General features: G+C 31.2%; 1 protein-coding gene across 3 annotated transcripts in view; it reads left to right on the plus strand.

Annotated features, from left to right (window-relative positions):
- The window catches only part of LOC143076356 (ARF GTPase-activating protein GIT2-like), a 45,124-nt gene extending 40,982 nt beyond the window's left edge, over positions 1-4,142 (plus strand). For all 3 annotated transcript variants that reach the window (XM_076252085.1, XM_076252086.1, XM_076252087.1), the window contains 4 exons: positions 875-1,005; positions 1,226-1,393; positions 2,650-2,713; positions 3,379-4,142. In XM_076252085.1, coding sequence (XP_076108200.1) covers positions 875-1,005; positions 1,226-1,393; positions 2,650-2,713; positions 3,379-3,555 — 540 coding nt within the window. In that variant the 3' untranslated portion in view covers positions 3,556-4,142. The remainder of the gene's footprint in view (positions 1-874; positions 1,006-1,225; positions 1,394-2,649; positions 2,714-3,378) is intronic.
- The last annotated feature ends 9,622 nt before the right edge of the window (positions 4,143-13,764 follow it).

The following is a 13,764-nucleotide window of genomic DNA, read 5'->3' on the forward strand; positions in this document are numbered from 1 at the left end:
GGAAATTTTCGCGGTAGTTTAATTTTCGCTATTTTTGCCGTAAGCATTGAACCGCGAAAATAAAACGACAGCGAAAATATCAAGTAAACTCTTTTTATTCAATTTACTTTTACAAATCGTGACTAAGATGGAGAGTTGCCTCATTGGCACTCATACCACATCTTCTTATATCTACATAATGTGGATAGAATATCTATAGGACTATTGTATAAAATTGATTTTATAGACGACACATTTATAACTGAAATCATAACTGTATATCGTAATGAAAAGCAATGTTAGAAGTCATGTCTTTAACTCAAATCAGTAATCTCATAAGCGATCATTATGTATATTGTTATGTAAACAACACTCATTACCATTATGTTAATGACACATGTCAATCAGTAATAAAAGTATCACCCCGTTGAATCTACTATACAGATTAATCAGATCAAACGATCGAGAAAAATTAGCATTAATCCGGACAGCATTTTATTCTAATTCAGTCCTAGTTAGGTCTACTTTTCTGATATTGTGTATGTGTTTTTACAAGCAAACATGACAAACTTTTAATCTACTTTAACATTAACATGATTAATAAACCGAAAACAAAACATTTATGATTGATTTAACAACTTGATTTAGGATATATTATAGCTGTTCACTTTTGAAAATCATTTATGAAAATATTTATATAGACCACAGGGAAATCGCGAATTCTAAACGGCGCGAACTTGGATTGTGTTAGTAAATCGAGAAATGAAGACGCGCAAAAATTTCCCGGTTTACACTACTAAAAGAGCAACAAGAATATGAAATTGTAATTTTGAATTTCTTGATTTTTCTTACATTTATCTTTACTTAATTATTAAGGTTTAATTTTTTGTTTCAGTGTGAAAGAGAAAGAATTCCTTCCCTTCATGATGAAGCAAGTGCAGAACTTCAGAAACCCGTAGGACAAGATGTGTCTCATTATGACTGTCCAACATCACTGCCTCTAGATAATAGTGCAATAAACCAAAGGTATGACTGTCCAACCTCATTGTCTGTTGATAATAGCGCAATAAATTCTATTTCCTGTTTACCGGAAACACACATATAAAATGTCATACTCATATATCTATATAATATTTGAAATTTTTGTCACCTTCTTTTATTGAGTGGGGGATATGTTCTGAAGGCAGGTATTAAAAGAAAATGAAAAATAGTCATGAAACTTTAGTTTAATTTTCTTTATTTTTAGTTTCTCAGACCATTTTATGGACGATGATGAATTAAATAGTTGTCATGGAAACATACATGAGATTGATCCAGATTTACCGTCGCAGGAAGTCATTATGGAAAAGACGGAAAAAATCACCAAAAATATTCAGGAACTGTATCAGTCTGGACAAACAGGCAAACATGACAGGTTGATATAATACCAGTGCTTCCTTCTCTTCCTGTCCAGTTGTCTCCCTTTGAAGTTTTTGAGCTTTTTATTTTGCCTTTTGTCAACTGACCTTCTGTCTTGAATTTTACTCAAAGTTCTGTAATTCCATTTGTTTACTTTTGGAATACATAATTTAGGCAGTAAAATATATATTTATAAAAAGGAGAGGCAAACGGTACCAATGTTTGAGAAATGATTTTAACAAAAAAAAAATAATAATGCCCTGATTATGCCCTCAATTTGTTGGTCTCTGTGTATACCTGAGTTTGTTTAATTACATTTCTATTGCATTTTCTCAAAAACTACAATTTAGAATTTCCTGAAGTTTGGTATTTAACTTTATTTGAGATGCTTTTTTTTGTATTTTCATATTAATCCTTTTTTTATGCCCCACCTACGATAATAGAGGGGCATTATGTTTTCTGGTCTGTGCCTCCCTTAGTCTGTTCGTTCGTCCGTTCGTTCTTCCTGCTTCAGGTTAAAGTTTTTGGACGAGGTAGTTTTTGATGAAGTCCAATCAATTTGAAACTTAGTACACATGTTCCCTATGATATGATCTTTCTAATTTTAATGTCAAATTAAAGTATTGACCCCAATTTCATGGTCCACTGAACAAAGAAGAAGATAGTGTGAAGCTCAGGTTAAAGTTTTTGGTCAAGGTAGTTTTTGATGAAGTTGAAGTCCAATCAATTTGAAACTTAGTACACATGTTAACTATGATATGATCTTGCTAATTTTAATGCCAAATTAAAGTATTGACCCCAATTTCACGGTCCAGTGAACATGTAAAATGATAGTGCGAGTGGGGCATCCGTGTACTATGGACACATTCTTGTTTGTTACTAAATGGAGTTGAGTGTTGACCAAAGCCTGTATATCATAAACTAAAAGTGTGCATGGTCAACATGTTAATATTCCTATAAAGTAACAAAAAGAACCATACAATTTTACAACCATATATTTATGAATTATATTTTAAAACTATTTGTTGGTTTTCATTTGCATTGTCTCAAGAAGTAAATAGTTATTAAAAGCACCAGGATTATAAGTTAGTACACCAGACACACTTTTTGTCTACATAAGTAAGTGTAGTCAGGAACTGACATTTTATTGAGAAATTAAATATAATTATGAAATGCCCAATCAAATTTACAAATTCTCTGGAAAAATACATGTATTGCATATTGAATTATTTAACTGTATGTGAAAGATTTGTGTACTTTGTTATATTACAGTTTTGGACCTTGTGCAGATAAGATCCATAACGCTGTTACAGAAATGGCTTCATTATTTCCTATTGTAAGTTTTCCTTATCTTTGTATAAATCAGTAATCTTAATTGATTGTCAGCTAATCTCGATATGAGTAACAATGTAATAATTTGTAGTACATAGTGATATTAGTGAGACCAGTATACATCAGAGACCAACTGAAGTTGATGTAAGCTAAGATAAGCAACCGTACAACCTTCAACAATAAGAAAAACCCATACAGTATAGTCGTCTTTAAAAGGCCCTGACATAAAAATGTGAAATGATTCAAAAGAGAAAACTAACATTCTTATTTATAACAGAACAAAATATGAAACAGCTAAAGCATTACAAATAATGTTTTTGGTAAGATTTTCCTATCAATCATACTTGACAAAAACTATTGTATTATTTATAGAAAAAAAAGTAAATGCATAACCTACCACACATGACATACAAGTGTATCTTACACTAGATATAGTAATTACTTATATTATCCAACTTAATAGAATATTTCCTAATATAAGGGGAATCGCTATGCAGGTCAGGAAATGAAATATTTATTTAGATTTCTTCAATTTTTTTATCCTTTTTTTTCTTTGGCTCTGATGATTTTCCTGCTTTTAAAATTTGATATCTTTCTTTAACTGCCTCATCCTTTGTAATTTTCACTGTTTTGTTTTTTTTATTTATGTATATATAATTTTAATTTCAGAAGCCGAAATCTGAGAGCGTAAAATGTGCATTACATTTATTAGTGACGAGTGCTGGGCGCTTACAACAAGAATGTTACGAAACAGGTGACGGTGAACCTTACAGGACTCAACAAGTGATGCAAGGGGCATTCGATATCGCTAAAGCTGTTAAACAATTAGTCACGTTGTTTCAGTGAAATGTGCAATATAAACTATGAGATTTTATCATTTGGGGGTTGTCTCAAAAGTCTTAATTACTCCACAGGAAAACTTTTGAGAAATCCTTTATTAATGTAGTTTTAAAATTTTGTAATTTATTTAATTGAAAATGGCAAGATCAGATTCATTGTAGGGTACTGCTGATATTTTTATCTTTTCATGCCTTCATCATTTTTCATTAGCAACATTATTAATGACAAAGACTTAAATAAAGAAATAAAACTTGTGCAGCAACCATTTTGAAGCTTTTTTTCGGGAGACTTAATGTCACATTACGAAAAGAATTAAAACTTCTTTTCTCTCAATAAAATCTCTTCCTTTTAAACATTCATGGCTCTAAGGTTTGGCAATATTGGTGTGTAGCTTAAGCTGAAAAAAGAATACCAGTGCTTTTTGATAAACATAAATGCTATAGAGATATTTAATTGTAAACATTTTATTAGTTTCATTATACATATATTAACAAGAATCTGGATGGGATTTACAAAATTGAAAATAATGGACAAAAAGTTAAGAATAAGGGGATAAAAAATAAAGAATAGGCAAAAAATTAGGCCAAAAAAAATGAAAAGAGAATAGTTGGCTGCATAGAGAAATATGATCTAAAAAATTAAAGAATAAAGAAATGGAAGAAACCCATCCAGCTCTCATACAACAATCCTACATCACTTCATGTTAACAGTAGACACTATGACATTAGTAAAAGGAAACCAGAATTCATCTATTAATCCATTTGGTTGTTGTTTCGTTGAAATCATCTTTTAATCCTTCCACTTTTATGTATTTATACCATGAAATTCTCTTTAAAAGTTTTTTCTGCTATACATTATGTAACAATAGGTGCTTTTAAAATTAGGATTCTTCAAAATTAAAGCTTACTTTCAATGCCTTAATCGACCAGATCTAGTGTGTTTCAAGTCAAATAAAACAGCCCTAAGCCATGGTTAATCATATTTAACTGTAGTTTTACACTAAGACTAAATCGTAAATGTATTTATACCATGAAATTCTCTTTAAAAGTTCTTTCTACTATACATTATGTAACAATAGGTGCTTTATGATAAGGATTCTTCCAACATGAAGTTTTATTAACGCCTCAAAGGTTTTATTTTGTGTTTCTGATCAAAGAGAACAGTCCTTAGGCATGGTTAATCAAATTCAACTGTTGCTTTAGACTAACATTTAATTCAAAACCCCAAAAATTTGTTATTTGTAATTGCTCAACCTAATTGTGTCTTTAAAAAATAGAATTGCTTCCATGTGTTTTGTTAAGTGACACTATTTTATATGTTTAAATAGCAGTACTGGCCTTATTCATAAAAAGGTGTAAGGTCTGTTTGATTTAATATCTGATCTTAAACATATTTATGGCATTTAATTCAGTGTAAATGAACAATAAATTGTACATAATTGATGTAAGTGCTAAATCTGAAAGGTAACATATTACTACAATTCACCCAATAATCTAAGTCTCATTTTGGATAAGTTATGTGTGGTACAAGTTACTCTGGATATATCATAATTTATGGAATACCAATTTTCTTTGATTTCGTTCATATTGGTAAACCAAGAATTCAAATGTTCAAAGAAGTACAAATTTTGTAAAGGCTTTTAGTCAGACTTTTGCTAAACCGAAAATTCTAATATCCGCCAAAAAAACAATGAAATTTGAATCCATGAAAAAAATAAATCCTTAAAAATTTTGTCATTGTTGAAATGATAAAGTTAAGTTGTTGTGGTATTGATAGACCTGGATGAAGGGAGATAACTCTTTATAAATCAGAAATGTGTTTGTCATAGTGAGATTCTTCAATGCTTTTTAAAAAAGCATTGGTATGAAACAGAACAAAAATATTCTGTGTTTTTTGTAAGCTTGAAATACTTTTAATAAAAATGGTGAACAGAAACATAGTGATTTATAAGAGTTGTTCCCCTTGCTATATATATCCACCTCTTTCAATCTACTGGGATGGAATGATGTATAATGACAACTACACAGTAAAACAGTCTTGTTATGAATAGCAATGTGTGATGTTGTAATCACATTGTTGTTTATAAATTTGACTGCTGATAAACTTGAGACAGAATAATGTTGTCCAATGATTGATTTTAAGTTCCACCCACTGATCAGAATTGCCCAATTATAATTTATATTGCAATCATGTGACCTTCAGTGTAACATACTAGTCACCATCATCAGCCAATGAAATCAGTAGGTGATTTAGTCACTGCAATTATGTCATCCAATATGAAATCTTTTTTGAATGTTTGTTAAATATCAACCTATTCAGTGGAAATTGTGAGTTTTTATGTCCAGTAAATTAACAGCAGCTTTGGCAATCAAAGAACTTGGATTGTCCTCTTAGGTCCTAGTGGCTCTTATTTCGTGGCATAGAATATAAAAGTACTTTATGGTTGTAATAATAATTCTTTCGGGAAATAACAAATGAAAAATTACTCATGAAAAATTTAAAGGCCACCGTGGTGTTTCATATATTAGCAGGACACAATATTTGTGGCATGTCACTTCAGAGCTAAAGACATTGATCAAATTATCTACTGATGTCTTGTTGTTGATGATGTTATATGTTTAAGTATTAATTTGTTGTTTTGTGTGTTGTTAGTTGACCTATTGTAAAATATTGTATTTAGGGGACAAAATGTACATGTCAAGGGGGGAGTGTAGTTAGTTACACACACTATGTCTGTTGTTAGTTGACCTATTATAGAAATATTTGTATTTTGGGGACAAAGTGTATATAAACAGGGGGAAGTGTAAGTAATGAAAGAAACATTTTAGTAGTGGCAATGTTTTATTGTAATTAGTCAAGGGTTGTGCATATACAATTTTCTTCCCTTTTTTTTCATAGTGCAGAATGTTTTAGTCTTTTACCTAACCACACATACACTTGTGTCCCAACTAATGCTCCTCAAATAACATTACTGTAAACCAAACTATTTTTAGGGATGGTTTTAACCCTTTCTAGCAATTTTTGCAGCCATTTATTTTACTTGATGAAATACTGTTATATTTTTCTGTCTATGATGAAATAACATAAAAAAAGTGGTGCACACTAAATAACCAGCGTAGCTTGGTTTTCTTATTATTATTTATACAATAGAAGATCCAAGGTATGTAAAAATTTTCTCTTATATGAATACATCATCCGATTTTGTTATAATTTAGTTTGTGAAGATTTTCTTGTTATTATTCTACTTATTAAACTTATGTACATAAATCCCTTTCGAATATCATTAGGATTGTAAGTTGATATATATTAGATTTTTGTCATGTATGTAAATGTTTCGTCATAATCTTAGATATTAGCACAGTAGGAACAAACATATTTTTTTTGGCTACTATTTATCAGTGTTAAGCTGATAGCTTCATATGCATTTATTATTAATTCTCCCCAAAAAGATGATAATAAATTTGAAGTTGGCCCCTAGCTGTCCCTATAGATTATGTGATAGATAGTATGGTCAATTTATGAGCTGGGTTGGATAGAAATGGATCTAATGCAAATGAAAATGTGCCATTATCAATAGACAATTCATGGGTTAACTTTTTGGGGTTGGAAAAATCTTTAACTGTTTGAAAATTAAGTTGATATATAAACCCTACAAAAAAGACCAATATCCATCTTTTATATCATAATTAAATGTTTCAAAAACAACAAAATTCATATACATGTATATGTGCACTTGCATAAGGTTGATTCTATCCTACACAGCTCATATATAAGTTAACAATTTCCCCCCAGTTCTTGTAGTATTGTATATCAAACATATGATTAAGATAAATGGTTGTATTTACTTATTTTGTCACAAATAAAACAGTTGTATGAAAATGACTCTTTTTTCTGATTCTTTTTTTTCAAACAGAACTTTTGTTTTGTCCTAATTAACATCTTGTATTTTATTTATATGCACTTTTCTATAACCTTTCTGATGAAAAATTATCAAAAAATATTCTTTCTCCTTTTGTTATGGAAAACCAAAAGTGTCAAAATTCCAACATTATTATTCTTAAATTTTAAGTATTTAAATCATAATTTCACAATTCCAATTTTGGGATGAATTGTGATATTCACAAACTTTTATTTACAGAGAAGCACTGTTACAAATTAAGAATTGGAATATATCTTATTAAGTGATGTTTGAATGCAATGTAGGAATTCTTACGATTTTATTAATTTAAGGTCACATGACTTTAAACTGATTTACCTAGAGTGCTTATCTTATATAATTGGTTTTCTTTCAATATAGTTATTGTTATTATTAGAGACAAAAAAAAACCTCTTATGAACATATTTGATTGAAATTGGAGCACTACACACAAAATAATTAAGTAATTGCTACTTTGTATATCATGCTATACCATACTGTCAGATGAAATAGTTATGATTGACTTTACAATGCTGTTGTACTATTTATCATCTTTAAACTGTTATATAAACCCTAACCTTGTTACTAAAGGTGTCAATAATTTATTTACACATGATATTAATTTATGATACTATCTGTTACCCAAATTATTATACCATTTATATAATGAACATTCTCCATTTAGTTTCATTTTATGAAATATATATTAATTTAATTTTTCCTAAATTTAAGAAGGCCACAACCTAATGAAGGTTAATTACATTTAGATACAAAAAGCTTGATCCTCTCTTGTAGCCTTTATTTTATTTAATTATATATTTTGTAATACACACGAAAGGTATACCTTAAAGAGATCAGTAGTTCAAACAAAATCTTATATGGGATATTGTGGCCTTCTTGCCAAAGGGAATTGTAAGAATTTGTAGTTTCAGAAACTAAAGAAAAATGGTTAATTTCAATGTTCGAACCTCTAAATGAAAATAATGTCATGTCATTGGTTAATTTTCAATGATTTAGGATGTTTTTAACCAATCATAATAATTTTACAATAAAAAGAACACATTTGAAAATATCATCCCAAAATTGCATTAGTTCTGAAACAACGAATTACACATGATTTCTTTGTTTTGACCAATTATTTTATTATAAGCATTTATGCATGTGTTTTATACTGTACCTTTATATTAGTATCAAGTTATTTAAGATGTATTTATTATTGTAAGATTCCCTTATAATAAAACGCATGTCTGATATATAACGTATTATTTAATACTCACTTTCTTTTGACAGTATCAACAGTTACCCTATTTTCTTTGGCTCTCATTAGCCATAAAATGAATCAACTATTTTTATAGTGACCAATTTTTTATACGACCGCAAAATTTGAAAAATTTTTCGTCGTATATTGCTATCACGTTGGCGTCGGCGTCGTCGTCGGCGTCGTCGTCGTCGTCGTCCGAATACTTTTAGTTTTCGCACTCTAACTTTAGTAAAAGTGAATGGAAATCTATGAAATTTTAACACAAGGTTTATGACCACAAAAGGAAGGTTGGTATTGATTTTGGGAGTTTTGGTCTCAACATTTTAGGAATTAGGGGCCAAAAAGGGCCCAAATAAGCATTTTCTTGGTTTTCGCACTATAACTTTAGTTTAAGTTAATAGAAATCTATGAAATTTTGACACAAGGTTTATGACCACAAAAGAACGGTTGGGATTGATTTTGGGAGTTTTGGTTTCAACAGTTTAGGAATTAGGGGTCAAAAAAGGGCCCAAATAAGCATTATTCTTGGTTTTCGCACAATAACTTTAGTTTAAGAAAGTAGAAATCAATGAAATTTAAACACAATGTTAATGACTACAAAAGGAAGGTTGGTATTGATTTTGGGAGTTTAGGTCCCAACAGTTTAGGAATTAGGGTCCAAAAAGGGACCCAAATAAGCATTTTTCTTGGTTTTCCATAACGTTAGTATAAGTAAATAGAAATCTATGAAATTTAAACACAAGGTTTATGACCATAAAAGGAAGGTTGGTATTTATTTTGGGAGTTTTGGTCCCAACAGAATAAGGGGCCCAAAGGGTCTAAAATTAAACTTTGTTTGATTTCATCAAAATTGAATAATTGGGGTTCTTTGATATGCCGAATCTAACTGTCATGACTGTGTATGTAGATTCTTAACTTTTGGTCCCGTTTTCAAATTGGTCTACATTAAGGTCCAAAGGGTCCAAAATTAAACTTAGTTTGATTTTGACAAAAAATGAATCAGTTAGGTTCTTTGATATGCTGAATCTAAAAATGTACTTAGATTCTTGATTATTGGCCCAGTTTTCAAGTTGGTCCAAATCAGGGTCCAAAATTAAACTTTGTTTGATTTCATCAAAAATTGAATAAATGGGGTTCTTTGATATACCAAATCTAACTGTGTATGTAGATTCTTCATTTTTGGTCCTGTTTTCAAATTGGTCTACACTAAAGTCCAAAGGGTCCAAAATTAAACTTAGTCTGATTTTAACAAAAATTGAAATCTTGGGGTTCTTTGATATGCTGAATCCAAAAATGTACTTATAGATTTTTTATTATGGGCCCAGTTTTCAAGTTGGTCCAAATCAGGATCCAAAATTATTATATTAAGTATTGTGCAATAGCAAGTCTTTTCAATTGCACAGTATTGCGCAATGGCAAGAAATATCTAAATGCACAATATTGTGAAATAGCAAATTTTTTTTTAATTAGAGTTATCTTTCTTTGTCCAGAATAGTAAGCAAGAAATATCTAATTGCAAAATATTGTGCAATAGCAAGATTTTTTTTTAATTGTAGTTATCTTTCTTTGTCCAGAATCAACTTAAATCTTTGTTATATACAATATACAATGTATATTCACTTTTTACTACCAACTGATAAATTAAAATAATCTTTACCATTCAGTGATAACAAGCAGTTTTTTTTACATCTTAATATTTTATGATGTATTTAAATGAGTAGTTATTGTTGCAAACTCCATTAGAAATTTTAATTGAGATTAGTTTTGGAATAAGGGAAAGGGGGATGTGATTAAAAAAATTGGGTTCAATTTTTCTCATTTGAAATTTCATAAATAAAAAAGAAAATATTTTCAAACATTTTTTTGAGAGGATTAATATTCAACAGCATAGTGAATTGCTCTAAGAGAAAACAAAAATTTTAAGTTCATTAGAACACATTCATTTTGTGTCAGAAACCTATGCTGTGTCAACTATTTAATCACAATCCAAATTTAGAGCTGAATCCAGCTTGAATGTTGTGTCCATACTTGCCCCAACCGTTCAGGGTTCAACCTTTGCATCGTATAAAGCTACGCCCTGCGGAGCATCTGGTTCACTTTACTTTTACTTTATTCAAAGAAAAACATTCTTCTTCTTCTGTCATTTCCCACATCTTTAAATCATTGGCTTTAATGATTCTCTAGTCATTTCCATGTTAACAGTTTTCTCCACATTCTAGCCATTGATATGTGTTAACAGTTTTAACAAAAATTTCTAGCCATTGACATATGATAACTGTTTTATCCAGTCTCTAGCCATTACCATATGTAAACAGTTTTCCTATCTCAAGCCATTCCTAAACTTGCTCCAGTTTAACTGCTTGTCATAATACTTTCCTGCCCTACATGTTTTCTAACAAAGTGGTGAGCTTCTTCCATTCGTTCTTGAAGTTCCAACGCTCATTTGTTTTGTGGAATTTTCTTCAAATAATCAGGTATCTCATACATAAGGTCTACTGGTGTGGCAACTTCGCAACCTAACATCATGCTATTAGGCATACCTCCTGTGGTCTCATGTTTAGCTGATATATATGCCATCATAACGTAAGGCATTAAGCAGTGCCAATAGGAATGGTGTTCATCAACATTTTTGTCAATGTGCTATAAAATCATTCTACCATTCCGTTACACTACTGATGATAGGGCGTAGTCCTAATCTTGTCCATCTAGAATTGCCTTGGTCAGAGTGAACTACAGTATGTGATAACCTCCGTTACTAATATATTGGCTACAGTAGATGCAAGGATGTAAGGCATTTGGAAAGCTTTCAGTTTATTTGCTGTAATAATCGTTCATGACTAGAATATACTTGTCCTCTCGGTTTTGGGTAGTTCTCGCAATATATCCATTGCAATTCTTTCCATTTTATAACCCGATTTCTTCAGCTGCATAGGACCCGTTTGTCGTTTATTTTGGACATTTTCTTTCCTCACAGACTTCACACTCGGCCATATGGTCTACACGGCCTTGTCCTAAACCAGGCCAGTAGAACCTATCTTTGATTCTAGAAAGTGTTTTCTGAATGCCAAGGTGTCCTGACGTCTTGTTATCATGAAACTACCTTCGACGTCTTTCTATGAGGGCTACTATCACTATACTCCTACTAAACGCATCTGCGTTTTAATGCTAACTTTTATTTTTATTTTCATGTCATAAGTACTTTAAAAAACCTCAAGCCATCTTGCCAACTGTCCCTTTTGGTTTTTTGAAGTTTAACAACCATAGCAATGAGCTGTGGTCGGTTCGAAGATCAATGTTTGGCTATACAGAAAATTACGAAAAGTTTTTGACATAGTGTACCACCGATACAAGTTCTTTTCTGGTGACATAACAATTCTGTTCTCATTTTAATAAGGTTCTACTTTCAAAAGCAATGGATCTCTCTTTACTAACAATTTCCTGTGATCGCACAGCACCAATCGCGTTATTACTCGCGTCTATTATAAATGGTCTAGATAAGTCTGGATGAGCGAGAATGTGTAAGCTTTCCTTTCAATGCATCGAAAGCTTCCTAGTATTCTTTGCTGCCCATATGTACTTCAGTCTTTTTTCTTTAAGATAATGGAGAAATTTCGCAAAATGTTGTATGTACCTATAATAACCACATATACCCAAGAATGAACGTAATTCGTTTGCATCAACTGGAATGGAGCTAGTCCTTGATGATCTATATCTTTTCTGGGTCCATGGCTACTCCTTCCTCAGTGACGACATGCACAACAAAGTTTACTTGCTTTGCAAATTTTTCCGGCGATCTTTCTCTTTCATTTCCAGCTTCCAGTATTCCAAAACCAGGGTCTAAAGAGGGTAACCATTTATTTCCATACGATTGCATCTAGATGCCATTGATGCGTGGTAATTGGTATGCGTCTTTTACTGTTAAATCGTTAACCTTGCAATAATCAACGCAAAAGCGCGTAGTATCATCCTTTTCTCTTTACCAGAACGATCCCAGACTACCATGGGCCGTCGGCTAGCTCAATTACCCCGCGTTCCAGCATGTCACCGATATGCATATCGACTTCCTCTCGCATATAATTATATATAGGTGTGCGGCGAGGCGGTGTTTTACTGGTGCATTATTTCCTGTGTTTATGTTGTGGCGCTCCAAGCTAGTTTCTAAAAGATCTTGGTATTCATTTAGGAGATTTCGACTCTTCTATTTGCGGTGCAGTGAATTATAGGTATCGTACCAGAGTTTACCCCTAGATAAAAAGACGGACTATTATTGGAAAAAACTTTAATTTATTGTTATCAATTTTCGTGGTTTCAGCAAAAGTTACATGTCTGTTGGTTTTTGAATTCATAAATTTTTGTTTTCTGACAAAAAATAGAGTATTGAAGCCATTAGAAACGAAGATCACAAATTGTCTCGATTAAAAAAAATTTCAAAGTAAACATGCAAATGTGTGTACCTGTGTAAATCGTAGTGATGACACTTATTTACCCAAAATCGAGTGATCAACAGATTAAAGACCATCAAAGGTATTAATTAGGCAATACAAAATACAAATGTCAACTAAAGAAAACAGTTACATAAAAAAATGCTTTAAATGAATTGTATTTTATTCTTTTTTTATTTTTACCAAAAGCAAGCCCAGCATGAAATTTCCCGTTCGAAAATAACATGAATTATGAGGATATAAAACTTTCAGTTCGTCATGAGGATATTAAGAGTTCATTTCTTTCTAACCAAAATTTTGTAAACGTTGTGTGGTGTTTGTTGTTGTTGTCTAAACGCTACAAAGGTAGAAACAAATACATCGTTTAATCAGTGTTAACTGACCCTGTTTGAACTTTCAATAATGCATGCACATGTTGTTGGTGAACAGACTTTTTTACAAACGTAGAAACAAATACATCGTATAATCAGGTTGAAGTATGAAACAAATGTAGCGTTTGTACTGTCAAACGATGAACGACAAACTGTAGACGCATTTCTAGCGAGTGCATAGTTTGTCAAAGTTTATGTAAACTTTGCAAACGTATGTTAGAAACA

Source organism: Mytilus galloprovincialis, chromosome 5 (genome assembly GCF_965363235.1).
Source record: "Mytilus galloprovincialis chromosome 5, xbMytGall1.hap1.1, whole genome shotgun sequence".
Lineage (NCBI taxonomy): Eukaryota > Metazoa > Mollusca > Bivalvia > Mytilida > Mytilidae > Mytilus > Mytilus galloprovincialis.